Source organism: Phocoena sinus, chromosome 1, assembly GCF_008692025.1.
Source record: "Phocoena sinus isolate mPhoSin1 chromosome 1, mPhoSin1.pri, whole genome shotgun sequence".
In the NCBI taxonomy this organism is placed as follows: Eukaryota; Metazoa; Chordata; class Mammalia; order Artiodactyla; family Phocoenidae; genus Phocoena; species Phocoena sinus.
The window spans coordinates 99,345,985-99,361,579 of record NC_045763.1 but is presented as its reverse complement, the minus strand read 5'-3'; the positions used below and the strand labels follow the sequence as shown (position 1 = coordinate 99,361,579).

Here is a 15,595-nt window from a genome sequence, read left to right as displayed (position 1 = left end):
TGTCTTGTGCTCTGTAGGGTGTTTAGCATCATCCTCAGCTTCTACCCACTAGGTACTAGTAGCACCCCTGCCTCCATCGTGACAACCAAAAATGTCTCCAGACTTTGCCAAGTGTCCCATGGGGAGCAAATTATTGCCCAATTGAGAACAACTGGCTTAAAAAGTAAAGAAAGAGGCCACTGCATGGATGTGTAGCAACATATTTATATGTCTCCAAATAATGGTTATTTAGTCAGTTGGGGTTTCCCTTTTGTTTTGTTTGTCTTTTGTTGTTACAAATAAACCTGCAGTGAACATACTTTCTTTGTGTACTTGGGCAGATATGTCTGCATGGCAGATTTCTAAAAGTGAACTTGCTGGGTTATAGGATTGTGATGTTCTCAAAATGACTTCTAAGGAGATTGAATAAATAGTGTTACCTTTACTGCTTTATTAAAATATTCTTTTTCAAATTGCCTCAAGTTTTACACTTAAATAATATCTAAGAAATAATGGCGTTTTTGGATAATTACATTTTATAACACACATTAAAATAAACACATAGGGGCTTCCCTGGTGGCGCAGTGGTGGAGAGTCCACCTGCCGATGCAGGGGACACGGGTTCGTGACCCGGTCTGGGAGGATCTCACATGCCGCGGAGCGGCTGGGCCCGTGAGCCATGGCCGCTGAGCCTGTGCGTCGTAGCCTGTGCTCCGCAACGGGAGAGGCCACAGCAGTGAGTGGCCCGTGTACTGCAAAAAAAAAAAAAAAAAACCTCATAAATATTAAAATTAAAAAATCCTAATGTACAACCAAAAATCATCTTTTATATTAAATATTGGGAAACAATGCTCTAGTCTATCTCCTTCATTTTAGAGATGTGGTAAAGCTATTTCAAGTTTACACTGATCTGGAGTCAACACTCTTTTTGTTCTTATGTTATTCAACCAATTGCTTTTGTTCGAGTCATACATCTCCAGTTCTTCCACATGAGAATCATGAAAAGTTTGGTCAAATGCTTTGTTAAACCCACAGCCCTTCACGTCTGTGATCTTGCCTTCATCTAGTTGAGTGTGTAGAATGTGGAAGAGGTTGTGCTGCGGTGGGGATTTCTTCAGCAAGCCAGCTAAAGGGTATTGTACGTGCCTTTTCTCATTTCGTGAGAACAGGCTGAGCATTGGGAAGGAGTGTTTTCCAAGCATCTGGGTGGGTGTGAGAAAATACAAAGCAACGGTTGTACTATTGACAGCGGGAACCCAAGGAGGAGGATTGGGAGCGAGCAGTGCAACATGGCACAGTGACTTTCAACCTGACCCTCACTCAGCATTTCACTGTTCATCATCTCCTACACACAGAGGCTTAGTTGCCAATTCTTTGGCACAGTCATCCCTGAATGAAGCAGACATCACTCCTGGGCATCCATTGTTATATCTTGCCATTCTTCTCAGCATCATTAGTCACTTTTGACTGTATGGAAGAGGGAGGTCTGGGATCCAGCCTTGCCCACTGCAGCAGACTAGGAGCCCAGAACACTGAGCCATGTGCAGGTGAAGGAGGTTCAGTTGGCAGGCAGATCTGGCCCTTTGATGGGTACAGCATGAACAGCTAGTGCCCCTGGCAGGAGTCTGGGTGGAAGGGCACAAACCTCGTGGGAAATCTCAGTGATGTGGTATCTGGGGAGCAGGAGGTGGGGTGAAGGGAGGCTTAGAAGCAGAGAGAAGCAGACATTCACATCAGGGTGGTCTTAAAAGACAGGCAGTAAGGCCCCAGGAGCCTGGCAAGAATGAGTCAGGACCCAGGCCCTAGGAGCCAACTGTGGTGCCTACAGTTATAAACCAGGAAGAGAAATCAAAGCAGAGACCCAGAAACAAGACCTAAGGCACATGGGCTGGGAATTGGGAAACAAGTAAGAGCTTGGTCACTAGAGTTAGAAACCGCACCAGGGGTAATCTACCAATGGTGCGAGATGTTGCCAAATCTAATCCAGCACTGCATTTATGAGGCTTAAGTATCTCCTGATTCTGATTAATATTAGCTGAAGGTATGGAGGGTGGCATTGAACGTGCAGGTGAGACCTAATGATAGTACAGAGCGGGGAATTGGTTCTCAAGGTTGTTTGGAAACAAAACTCATGTGCTTTACTCTGCACTCATCCAAGAGATATAAGAGAGGGACACACACTGGCTCTGAGGAGTGTGATCCATGTGTTCACGAAACGAGAAGCTTCTTGAGCAGAAACTATGTCTTCATCACCACAAACATAGGGTGGCTATCAGGGCCTGGCCCGTGCTCAATGAATATTCATTGAATACATAAAGGAAGGCAAAGAGGGCTGAACAAATGGAGACACAGCCTCTGTTGGGTGGGGTATTCTCTGGCTTTCTCAAGTTTCAGTGAAATATCCTTGCCCTAAACATTCTATACCAACTTATTGTTCTTATTCCATGATATCCAAGCAACCTGCTGATACAAGTTAAACTTTCCTAGTTTCTTCGTATTGGAAATGAAGTGAGTTCAACCACTAGCCATTGTTATTTGTCAGTGTCATTTATTATATTGACATCTGGTTAGCACCTCAGTGGCGCGTGGATTAGGTGAGCTGTGTGAGTCTCCAAGAGGATGAACGTAGTGGATATACTGAGAACATCCAGTTTCTGGTCCCCCCTGATTGAGGTTCACACCCTGAAATATGGGACCTACTCATGATCTGAGAGCCTCGATAGCAGAAAAGAAAACTGGTAGATCATGAAAACACTGGAGTATAGATCTATGTTATTTATCCTTCATATTATTGTTATATTTTTTAAAAATTGGCTCCCAGGTGTCCAAAATTGGGTTCATTATATTCCTTAAGTTCATGACACCTCTCATGACAGTGTCACCATTGGCTCATATACTGGCTCAAACATTGTTGACTCAAACAAAAATTCCGATTTCTGTCTTCTCTTGGGAAATTGAAGAATCCTCCAAAAGATTGGTTCTGTTTCTCTGCAAGGCAGAAATTAGTGGCTACTCAGAGTTCTGTCCCTATCCATACCAATCTCTGTTGTCTCCTGATAAGAGAAGTTGAAGTGTATCACTGGGCTTGAACCGTTATTCTAATCAAGTGGAAAGTAAACTATTCTCTTGGGTCCACTTCACCAATTTACATTACCTGCCTGTCAGCATTTGAGTTTGAGAACCCTGCTCTGGGAGGAAACTTCTGTGCCATCCCTAATAACTACCACCATTCACTGAGCCCTCACTATAGGCAAAGCACTGAACTAACAGTTTTTCACACGTTCTCTCTTTATTCATATAAAACCCTATGAGGTAAATTCAAGTGTTATCTCCGTTTTACAGGTGTGGAAACTGAAGCTCAAAGAGCTAAATAACTGCCCAAGATGATAAAACTTCTAATTTTTGACACTGGGATTCAAACTTTGGCCTGCCTGAGTCCATAGCCGGGCCTTTTTTGTTTGTTCGTTAACATCTTTATTGCAGTATAATTACTTTACAATGGTGTGTTAGTTTCTGCTTTATAACAAAGTGAATCAGTTATACATATACATATGTTCCTGGGCCTTTTAAACTTTACATTACACGGCTTTTCTAACCACTAATCTTATAACAATAGAATTACTGCTGCCCTTCAGTGTTTCTTCCTCATACTCAGTCCACATGGGGCTGAATTCCAGGAAGAGGGCTGAGCACTGCCCTGCCCTCGCCAGGGCCCATGGTGGACACCCACTCCGTGCCAGTGTCAGAGGGAGTTGTTGCTTTGTTGGACCTGAGAGCTATAGCTCTGCTGGGCGGGAGGACGGGAGATGCTGGGGTCACTGTGACTCTGGGGCAGCTGCCCGTTAATCACTATTCCTGGTTTTGTGTGTTTTAGCTGGGCTATCCCAGTGTTGTCCCAGGGTCATACCTGGGGAAGTGCATATAAAGGGGCTAGAGGTCTAGACCTGCAGCTCTCAGACCACGGAGATGGGGAAGCTGTTGCTTTGGGTTGGTGAGTGTGGTGGGTCCCAGCCCCACAATGTCTCTTCGTTCAGGAGGGGCCAGGCTTCATAAGCTCATTGTCTCGCTGGTTCCTGGGAAGCATCCTGCGACTCGGGGCCCTGGATTAGGTAGAGGTGGGACAGGACACAGTGAAGGGCCAGAGGGGCCCAGGGAGGAGAGATCAGAGCAGTGGTGGTGCCCTGGCTGCACATTAAACATTTTTATGCCTGGCTTCCACCTCAGACCAGTTCATTCAGAATCTCTGGGGGAGGAGCCAGGATATCACTACTTTTAAATTAGCATCCAGGGTTGAGAACCATTGACCTAGAGCTTTTGCTGGGACTTCTAAATGTCATGGTTGTCCCTGTGCAAAGCATGTGTGTATATGTATGGTGTTTACTGAAGTGGAAAGGAGATGAGATAGATCTGGCTTCACCTGCTCAGTGCGGAGAAGAGGAAAGAGGGAAGGGTGTGTGTGTCTCCATTTGCTTGAGTGGGTGGGTGTATTCAGAACTGGAGGGTGTGCTGGGGTGTGTCACTCCGGGTGTGCCTGTGAATCTGCGTGTGATTCCTCCTTTGTGTCCTGCAGGGCTGGTTCTTGCGCTGAAACACCACAATGGTAAGGACCCTGTGTGGTCCTCTCCAGAGCCAGGGAGAGTGTCCACCTGAGAAGTGCTCCATGTCTAGCGCTCCTGCAGCCCCGCCCTGCGCTGGCTCCCTGTCAGGGATCACTGACCCAATGCAGTTCAGCAGATGATTTTCAGTCACCTGCTCTTTGGCTCACTCCTTGTGCCAGGATCCAGACTCCAGGATCCATTCTGACCAGGGTTTCACAAGGCATTCTCCCCCCCCCCCTCCGCCCCGCCACCCCTGGGGACCCCAGCAGTGAGGGAGGGACCTGCCTTCAGTGTAGCTTTGGGGTGTGAGTGGGGATGTGTTACTGTGGCCTTGCCTCTTGAGCTGTGTCCACGCTGCTCTGTGGAAGCTGAGCTCCATCCCCACCTTGGTTTCTGCCAACAAATGCCTGCTCTCCCCTGCCAGGTGCTGCCCACAAACTGGTGTGTTATTTCACCAACTGGGCCTTTAGTCGGCCCAGCCCTGCTTCGATCCTGCCCCGGGACCTGGACCCCTTTCTCTGCACCCACCTGGTATTTGCCTTTGCCTCAATGAACAACAATCAGATTGTTCCTAAGAATCCCCAGGATGAGAAAATCCTCTACCCAGAGTTCAACAAGCTCAAGGAGAGGTGTGTTCACTTTGGATGTGGGGTTGTATTTTACAAATGGAAGTGAGTTAATCCCTTTCTCCTGTGAGTCGTCAACTTTCCTCTGATTCTTGTGTCCTAGCCTCCTGTCCAGGGCGCTCCGGAGCTTCCCTGCCTTGGGAGCTCCCCACTGACCAGCACTCTGAGCTCGTCCTTGCCTCCTTGCCTTCGTGGCTGCTGTGGCCCCTGCTTGGAACGCCCTCCTCTCTCTTCTCTGCCTGACATCCCCCAACTCGCCCTTCAAGCCCCGCGTTGAGGATTCTATGTGTTAATGCTGTTCAAGCACTTCAGAGAGGGCTGTGCATCACAAATGCTTCACAAATGCTAGTGTTTCTATTACCGTCTATCACCTGCAAATGAGGCCCCCAAGGGAAGGGTCAATGTCTGTGATATCTTTGTTCACCAGTGGCTGGGTCAGTGCCCGGCAGAGGGCTGGTGCTCAGTACTCCCTCCCCAGGACTCCTGGGCTCTCCTGGCCAGGGGGTGGTCTGTCACGGCATGCATGGTTATAGAAGGGTGGGGAAAATCCATGTAACCAGATTACAGGCTCTGGAGAGGAGAGCAGGGAGCTTATCCTCTGTTCACTGCTGTATCTCAAGCACCTAAAACAGTCAGTGGCAAATAATAATTGCTCAGTAAACGTTTGTTGACTAAGAAAGTGAGTGAAGAGAAATTTTAGACTGCTTCTTCTTTTCCTTTTTATGGGACTGTCATGGGAGCGGGGAGTTTGGGGGCCTTTGGACAGCCTGGGGGTTCTGACTTTTGTGTGGGCTAGTTGTTCTCCCTCTTTTTCTTCTTCCGTTCTTGGGTTCTGCTGGGCTCTGCTCTTTTCTTCCTTAGGTTCCCCCACCCGTCTCCCCCTTTCCGTTCCTGTCCTCCCATCGCCCCAACTTCCCAGTCACCAAATGAATGAATGAGGACCCAGCTCACAGACTCTGTCCTGCATCACAGGAACAGGGAGCTGAAAACACTGCTGTCCATCGGGGGGTGGAACTTCGGCACATCGAGGTGAGACTGTGCTGTCAGGTCTTCTCTCTGGGGTGGAGGCAGGGTATGGGGGAGGAGCAGGCAGGCCAGAGGTGAGGACAGATTGGGGAGCCAGCTGGGCTGTGGGGAGACACGCTAGTACTCCCCCGAGTCCTGACCTGGCCCTGGAGTCCAGGGTCCCCCGACCTCTCCTCCATGGTGAGTGAGGGGAGACAAGGCAGGTCCAGGAGGTGGTGAGAAAGGGGCTGGGGGGAAATGAGGGGAAAATGGGATGCTCACAGTTGTCCCCTCAATGCTTCAGAAGGGGCAGGGCTTTTGCCTCAGAGAGGGGAGGAGTCTTGTTTAGGACATGGATAAACCCCAAGCCTCCCAGGGCCTGGGTTTCCTCGCTTTATAAATGGATCCAGTGGTATCAACCTGAAAGGATGGGAGGAAAGAAAGTGATATAAACCAGATGCTCAGCTGAGCACCTGGGCACATGGTCTGTGTCCAGTGCATGGTGGCTACTCTTCGTTACCCTCCAGTAGGCAGTGTGGAGGTGACAAACTGCCTTCATGTTCTCTGAAGAAACTATTCCCCTCTTTCATGGCTGAGGCCAAGGGTAGAGAGTTGCCTCCCTTCCTGCCTTAGAGGAGGGAGCTGTAGCAGAGGGTCACCTGAAGGCCTGAGAGTGGGGGGATGTGAGGAAGCACCTGGCACAGAACCCAGGAGCAATGCAGGGAAGATGCAGGGAGCTGGGTGAGAACCGGCTCTGCCCGACTCCAGGCCTCGCCTCTCCCTGGGCCACGACTTCTTGAACATTCGCTGTGTACAAACGCTGGCCAGAGGCTTTGCATGCATTATCTCATGGTTACTTGGGAGAGGCTTACAAAGTGGCTGTTTACATTCTAAATTTGCAGAGGAAAGCAGGAACGTGAGCTTAAGAAACTTACCATATTTCACACAGGTGACCATGAGAGATGGCCCAGCTATGGGTGGAAACCAGATAATGGAACTAGGCCTGCCTAAGTCTGAATCTGGTTAATTTTCTAATCATTGCACTCAGGACTAGTCCCGACACATGAAGACTTGCTTAAAGTTCAACTCCGATAAGTTACAAGTTTTCCAATAGTGTCTTCACTGTGGAAGAGAAAGCACTAGAAAAAGAAAAAAGAAAGAAAACAATCAAACAGCCAAAGAACAAAAGAGCAAAGGGTACAGAACTCCTAGTCTGAGCATGGCCCTCCTGTGCCACGTTAGCTCAGAGATCGTTCTGGAAATGCCGGCCCTTGGCTCATGTTCCCTCCGCTAATCTGTTCAGGCAGAGAAAGTCAGTGCCAGGACAGGGTGTCAGGACTGAGCTGTTACCCACGAGGAAACAGCAGAGGGACAGTGCGTGGCTAGGGGCGGACCATGTTTTCAGAGGCCAAGCTGGCCTGAGCCTGCTCTCTCCACCCCAGGCTGTGTGCTTGTTTCCATCTGGCAGGGGAAGTTGTGTTTTGCAAATCCTCCCTGGAGCCTGAAGTCCCCATTCCTGGGTATTGGAGCCCTGTGCTGGGAGGGGCTTTAAGAGGCTCTGAGAGTTTCAACGACCTGCCTTCCTTTCCTCAGTCACATCCACTGTGCCCTCCATGGGATGCGAACCAAGGGGTCTTGTAAGGGAGGCTGAGGTTGTGCAGAAAACACTCCTGGCCTCACCGCTGGTCTCCCTGCAGGTTCACCACGATGCTGTCCACATTCGCCAACCGGCAGAATTTTGTCAATTCAGTGATAGCCCTCCTGAGGACACATGGCTTTGATGGTCTGGACCTCTTCTTCTTGTACCCTGGACTCAGAGGCAGCCCCAGGCATGACCGCTGGACCTTTGTCTTCTTACTTGAAGTAAGGCCAGCCTGGCAGCTCCCGAATCCAGAAATGATTCTACTTTGATCATATCTGGGCTCAGGGCACAGGGGAAGCCTAAGGCCGGGGACAAGGGCAAGACAGCGGTAACAGAAGTTTGTTTACTGCCATCACCTGCAGGTGTTGGACAAAGAGTTGCCTAGCAAGGGCCCTATGGCGGCTCTTTCTCTCTGTCCCATCCGGGCCTTGGCCCAGCCCTGCAGCCTGAGTGATGCCTTCTCTGTGCAGCTCCTGGACTCGCTCAGGTGGGCTGTCTGAACTCTGCTCCTGGGCCTGCTGCCAGCCTTCTGTTCAATGACTTACCACATTGGCTCACGTCCGCCTTTCTCAGGAGCCAGTGGGCAGGGCCTGTGTCTGACTCTCCTGGCTCAAGGGTCTCCGTAAATAAAGGTTTCTTGGATGAGTCTTGTTTTCCCAGACTCTGCTTTGTCTGGTTCTCGCGTCTGCCTCTCTTTCTTCCCAGGAGCTCCTGCTTGCTTTCAGGAAGGAGGCGCAGCTCACCATGCGTCCAAGGCTGCTGCTCTCCGCTGCTGTCTCTGGGGATCCCCGTGTCATCCAAAAAGCGTATGATGTGCGCCTCCTGGGAAGGTGAGTGGGTGCTGCGTTGGTGGGCAGGACATTGGAGGGAAGGAGACATCTCAAGCTCAGAACCCCAGAGGTGCCCAAGCACTGTCCTTGAACTTTTCAAGTTCCTGCCCTGCTGTAAGTGCACCTTTGGGAGGTGGGCTGATCAGGAGCATAGGTGGGGACAAGGGTCTTCCCATTATATTCTGGGCTTTCCTTAGGAGATCAGAGGGAGGTGATGTAGTACCAGTCCACACCACAGCATCCTCTTGGGTAGAGATCTGTATCGCCTATCACTGGGTCTCTAGGAGAAGAATCCAGGAGTCTGGCCTCTGCTGTCCCAGAGTCCCCTTAGACATACACTGCGTGCCAGATGGCTGGTATCATAGAGATGGATTAATTAGCAACTACTGCCACTGAAACAAAAATACGAATGCCCAGTCAGGACCAGTTTTCAGAGTACAGGTCTTCATGCAAAAGTTACAAAATCAGGCAAAGAGAGCTCCTAACTTTCTGGACAGCTCTGGACTAATTTTCTCAAAGCTCAAGAATCGGGTATTTACAGATGTGATAACTGAGTCAGATGCAGAACACAAGAAATCACACGCAATTTTTGCATGTGATTACACTTAAGGAGAGTGGTTCCACGGTGGCAGGAAAGATGAGAGACATAGTGGGGTACAATTGGCTAGTGTTGGTCTTACAGCCAGGCAGGGTTGAGTGAGACCACCTTCACCTAGCTGGGTCACCTTAGACAAATTAGATAACGGTCTGAGTTTCAATTTCTTCATTTTAAAATGGAGACAATTGTATTACTTAGGGCATTGGACAGATTAAAATTAAATTAGATAATCCATGTTAACCTGGACACCTGTGACCTGGTAAGGCTCAATTATACTTTGTCATTTGGAAAGCTTTCTGGAAGAGATAGGTTTCAATCGTTCCTATAATGGTAGAAGGGCAGAAGCTTTTTCATGCTGTGGGTCAGAACTGCTTACACATGACGATTTATGCAGACCTCTGTTGCACTTGTATCAGCCTGAATGCCTTTGTTTTCTGTTCTGACCCCTGCTCACTCCCTTGGTTACTCTCAGCATGGCATAGGTCCTGATGCATTGCTGTCCCTAACCAGCTGTGTGTTCCAGGGGCAGCCTCTCAAGTGGATGGCACAGCTTGGGCCATCCCCACAGGCAGAAATGGCAGGGAAGTTGGGTGCCCAATTTACAGCTAGTTAGCTAGTCATCGCTGTGATGATCGGACTTGAAAATCTAGCTAGCACTATCTTCATATCTCCTCTTCCTGCCCCTTACAGACTACTGGATTTCATCAGTGTCTTGTCTTATGACTTACATGGAAGCTGGGAAAAGTTCACAGGACACAATAGCCCGCTGTTCTCTGTGCCCAAGGACCCTAAATCTTCGGTAAGAAAGAGAAAGCTCTCATGTGGCCCAGAAATCTGTCCCTGAGTCAGGCCATTGGCTCCTGGTAAGAAGGAGGGGTTTGTGTTCTTCCTGCCTGCAGGCATATGCCATGAACTACTGGCGAAAGCTTGGGGCAGCACCTGAGAAGCTCCTTATGGGGCTCCCCACCTATGGACGTACTTTTCGCCTCCTCAAAGCCTCTAAGAATGAGTTGTGGGCAGAAGCTGTGGGACCGGCATCTCCAGGGAAGTACACCAAGCAAGCTGGCTTCTTGGCTTATTATGAGGTGACAGGAATGGGGAGCTCTGTCTATTAGTTAGGGCTCTCACACCCCAGCCCAGGGCAAGAGCAAGGACAGGGAGAAAGGCAAGAGTGAGGGCTAGAGACAGGACAAGGAGGTGGTTTACTGGGGCAAGGGAAACCCACTCTCTGGGATATTCTCTGTTTCTGTGGGGAAGTTATTTGAGTCCTTTGTTAGGGGTGAGGGACTAGGTGGAGTCTGAATGGAGCGGGACAGATATTTTACCCCTTAGAAGAATCTTAAAAGATATTGAAGTCAATCCTGACTTAATATATGGCCTAAACATAATTAATATTTGCAATATATATATATATATACACATACATATATATATATATATATATATATATATATATATATATATATATATATAAAACTTCAAACATTTGCCAAGGTAAAAGAATAGTATAATGTCCTCTCACTCTCCCTGATTTCCAGATACCCCTCACCCAGCTTCAATCAATAACCACTCATGGCCAATCTTGTTTCTTCCCTGCTCCCTGAATCGCTCCCTCCCACTACTAGATAATTTTGAAGTAATTCAAGGCATCTCCCATCACAGATTCTCTCTCCTCTACCCCAATTCCACTCCCTAATCCCCATCTCAGCAAAGCTTACTGTTGACTGAAGGAAAGAGACATGGACCCAAGGGATGTGAAACAAAAGAGAAGACAGTAAGGGGCACCGAGTGGGTGGCTATATTACCTGGGAAGGTCTTATGGCACAGGTGGATTTTGAGCAGATCTTTGCAGCACAGGTAGAGTCCTGATGGGCAAGAATGACAAGATGGGAGTGACCTCCTAGGCAGAGAACAGCAGGCACATAGACACAGGTGTGTAGGGGCGCCAGGGGGTGAGCTGTGTCTTTACCTGAGGTAGTAGTGGAGGTGCTGGTGTCTCTCCAATCTCTATTCTGTGCTGGCTGCCTGGAGATGTTTTCCTGCTAGTCCAATGAAGCATGGTTATGAGTGATAACATAGTTGAAGGAGTGTTCTTGAAGGACATTATGGGTCAAAGAAATTTTGGTAGACTAAACTTTTAATTAAAAAAACAAAAACAAAAACAAACCTTACACATTAACTTCTGCAGAACACATCTACGTCTTTGCAGTCTATGGTCTCCAGCTCAGGGATGGGTACCCAGTCCACACTCAATGCTTCTTTGATTGTAATAACCTAGTTCTCCCTACCTTCGAGACCTTTATATTTATTATAGATTCGAAAGTTAGTTTGATAACTACCTAGATGGGGCAGTTTATGTTGGTTTTAATGAACAGAGGAGATACTTGTTCATGAAAATTCTTTGTAAAAGATACAGGTTCGGTCCAGAGTCAAGTCTGTTACTGTAGTAGTTTGGTATTGACATTATTTACCAGACCCTGGTTTGGTTACTTAAGGATGTCAGCCACTCCTTGGTTCTCTCTCTGTTTATCCATCATGGATGTCAGAGGAAGGAATGTGCAGTAGTAGGAATTTTGCAGAATAGAGAGAAGGTCCTTTGTGAGTGGCTTCCCCACCCCCTCTTTGGTCTACCTTCTTCTCACTCCCTAGTGAGGGATTCTTGGGTTCTTTATCCTTGCTGGCGCTTCCCTCCATGGCACTTCACAGAACTGACCTGGTGATCTTCTTGGCAGATTTGCTCCTTCATCTGGAGAGCGAAGAGGCGCTGGATTGATGATCAGTATGTCCCATATGCCTACAAGGGGCAGGAGTGGGTTGGCTATGATGATGCCGTCAGCTTCAGTTACAAGGTGAGACCTTGTTCCTTTCTTGCTCCAGCATAGAGTTTCCCTCTGCTTCCGTGAGGCCTTTGTCTGTACAGTGTGTGAGTGTATGTGTGTGTGTACCTATAAAACTGGCAGGTTAACTTGTTAGCCTGTAAGTAGAAAAAAGTCTCAGAATCTTCAGTTTCAAACTTGACAATTATGGGGTTCATTCTTATTTTACATTTGGGAGAAGTAAAGCCCAGAAGGAGCCAACTGATTTGGCCTTGGAGCTGTTTGGATGTGACAGATTGTATCTTTTCCATCAGGCTTACGGAAAACACTCATAAAGTAATAATAAAACCTGGATTCAAGGCTAAACATCCTCCTTTTAGTTATATCTGAAGTTTAAAAAATCATGGATAAAAGCCTTTATTTTCTTATATGTGTAAAAGGTACAATATTATCTGCTCTACTCCTCCTTTCTAGCATCACTACGGTATAAGGTATGTTGATGTGATTTTTAAAAAATAAAGCAATATCTATCATTTAATATGATGATAGTGGTGATTAGCAGGCTGGGGAGCCAGACAGCATTTAACATTTATGAACATTTACTATGTGCAAAGCATTGCTCCAAATATTTTACATGTAGGAATTTAAAAATTGTTTTTCAAATCGTGGCAAATTATATACAACATAAAAGTCACCATTTTACCCATTTTGTTACAGTTCAGTAGCATTAAGTACATTCACATTGTTGTGTAACTATCACCCTTATCCATCTCAGAACTTTCTTCCCAAAGAAAGTTTTGAAGTAATTCAAGTAATTCTTTCAGTCTTCCCAACTGAAACTCCACACCCATTAAACAACTGCCCATTCCTCCCTCACGCAGCTCCTGCTAATCCCATCTCTACCTTCCATCTCTATGAATTTAACTACTCTAAGTACTTCTATGAGTGGAATCATAGTATTTGTCTCTTGGTAACTGGCTTATTTCACTTACCATAATGTCTTCCAATTCCATCCATGTTGTAACATGTGCATGTAGGAGTTCTTTGGGTCCTAAAAATGTTGGAAATGTTATTATCCATTTTTTTTTTTACACATGAGGCAACTAAGACACATAGCTTTATGTAACTTTTCTCAGGATCCCATAGCTCATAAGCAGTAGAGGCTAGATTCGGATAGAGACTGCATGCCTAGCCATCCTGCCATATTGCCTTCTGAGAGCCCATCTGTTCTTGCCATTGTACCTAGTACAGTGGGTTGACTGACTACTGCTTTTACAGGCGTTTTTCATAATGAGAGAGCATTTTGGGGGGGCCATGGTGTGGACATTGGACCTGGATGACGTCAGGGGCACTTTCTGTGGAACTGGCCCTTTCCCCCTTGTCTACACATTGAATAATCTCCTGGTGAAGGCTGGTGAGTAGCTATGACCTGGAAACGGGGGTTGGCTGTTGCACACCCAGCTACTGGTGCGTGCTTTCTGTTAGATCTAAAGGCTTTGGTGAGGCAACGTGACACTGAAAGAGGAGAATAAACTTTGATGCCACGCTAGTCTGCTTTCTAATCTTGGTTTGAATGCATGCTCTATTTGACCTCTGTGAGCTTTGTTTTCCCCATCTACAAAATGGGAGTAATCCTTACACTCAGGACATTATACAAACTAAATGAGATATGGAATGAAAACATGCTGGCTCATAGTGAACACAATATATGTTAGTTTATTTCTCTATTTCTTTTTTCTGTTTTCATGGAACAAGAGCCAGAAAAGGAAATTAGGTTTCTTTTTGATATCTCTTTGATAGTAGAGACTGCCTTGGCAGTTAGGAGATGGAACCTGGCATGCTAGAGCTGCAACAATCTTGGAGGTGGTCTATAACCCTCATTTTGTGAGGAGACTAGGGCTCAGAAAGATAATACAGCCAGTCAGGGGTGGAAATGGGACTCCAACCCAATTCTTTACAGTATGCTGTCTAGAGCAGCTTCCTGGCCCTCAGCCTTGTTCCTGGTGCCTCCCAGGACGGGGGGACACAAAAGGGTTCTCCTTGAGGATTCCACAAGTAAGAAATAGGCTTTGGGGCAAGGTCTTACTCAAGGTGCAAAGATCAAATCAAGGGCTTAAGCATAGAGAACTGGCAGACTCATCCTTGGGGTTACTCACTGGAAATGTAACAGACCCACTGAGTGCCCATGGGTCCCTGGGATCATGTTAACATGATGAGGTAGGGGAGTAGGGCTTCCATGTGTTGAGATTTTGTCTATGTCCTCAAGTGGGTGCATTAGGAAATCCTCCAATTCTGGTTTGGGAGCAGGTACTTCAGCCCTGGAGTGGGTCTAGTCCTGCCAGTAATAGGATGGGAAGGAAGGGGTAGGAATCTCAACCTTTTCTGATGATTTCCTCTAGAGTTCAGCTCAACTCCTCCACCAAAATTTTGGCTCTCAACTGCTGTGAATTCTTCAAGAATTGGCTCAGAAAGGCTGACTGTGATCAAGGATTTGACCACTGATTTGGGGATCTTGCCCCCAGGAGGGGAGGCTGTGGCCACCGAGACCCACAGAAAGTCTGAAACTATGACCACAGTCCCCAGAGGTGGGCTTGTGACCCCTACAAGGGAAACTCTGTCCTTTGGAAAACACCCCCTAGCTGCAGAATGGAAGACGGAAACCCCTGGAGAGGAGACCATGACCCCTGTGGGCCAGGCTGTGACCCCTGGAGGGATAACTGTGGCTCCTATGCTTCTTCAGACTGGAGAGAAAATCATGCCCCCAAGAAGGAAGGCTGAAGCCCCTGAGAATATGACCATCCCCTCAGGAAAGATGACAGTCACCCCTGCTGGGCAGACTGAGACTCTTGAGAAGAGAATTTGACTTCTGAGGTGGACCCTGAACCCCTGGTGGGTTACTTTGGTCTTCACACAGAAGCTGAAAACTGGATGCTGCTCTCTGGTCCTGTCATCTCGCCCCCAGGACACACTCCTCTTGCTTTTGACAAGCCCTTTGTTCCCACTGATGGAATCATTCCTCTGATGACTCAGTAACCCTTCCAGTGAGTCCTCTCTCTCTAAAGAAGGAAAATCCAGAGAACTCTGCTGTGGACCGAGGATCCTAAGATCTGTTGTTGGCAGAAACTGGAGAAAGTCCTTGCCTTTTCTTCTAGGTCCCCTGACCAAAGCTGCCTGTGCCCAGCCATTGATAAACCATTCTTGGGGCAAAGCAGGCCCCAGGCCACACTGAGTTAATCTCTCTTCTGTTGAATAAACTGGAAGCATAAGAATTCATTTGAGTTCTCTGAAGTTCTTTTCTTGAAATGACCTGTGCTAGCCAGTTATCAGCTTCTCCCTTTCAAGGTCACTTTCCTCTCCTGTTATTTTTGGGAAGAGGGAGTTTGTGTCTAGCCCATGCTGATGTGGATTCCAGTGTCCATTATGTGCTTCCCTCTCTGCCATGAACAACTGCTGACTTCACTGTTGGTCAGAGCCAGAATCTCCTCTAGAGAAGTTTTCCAT

The 15,595-nt window shown here is 47.4% G+C and overlaps 1 protein-coding gene across 1 annotated transcript; it reads left to right on the top strand.

The window, feature by feature from the left end:
• Positions 1-816: 816 nt before the first annotated feature.
• On the top strand, positions 817-15,367 carry OVGP1 (oviductal glycoprotein 1). The gene is given in 12 exon segments (XM_032647928.1): positions 817-4,579; positions 5,002-5,206; positions 6,176-6,232; positions 7,906-8,071; positions 8,556-8,680; positions 9,969-10,077; positions 10,178-10,363; positions 12,011-12,127; positions 13,373-13,508; positions 14,494-14,943; positions 14,946-15,095; positions 15,098-15,367. Coding segments are annotated over 12 exon segments (2,067 nt in total). The 5' UTR covers positions 817-4,314; the 3' UTR covers positions 15,199-15,367.
• Positions 15,368-15,595: the final 228 nt, after the last annotated feature.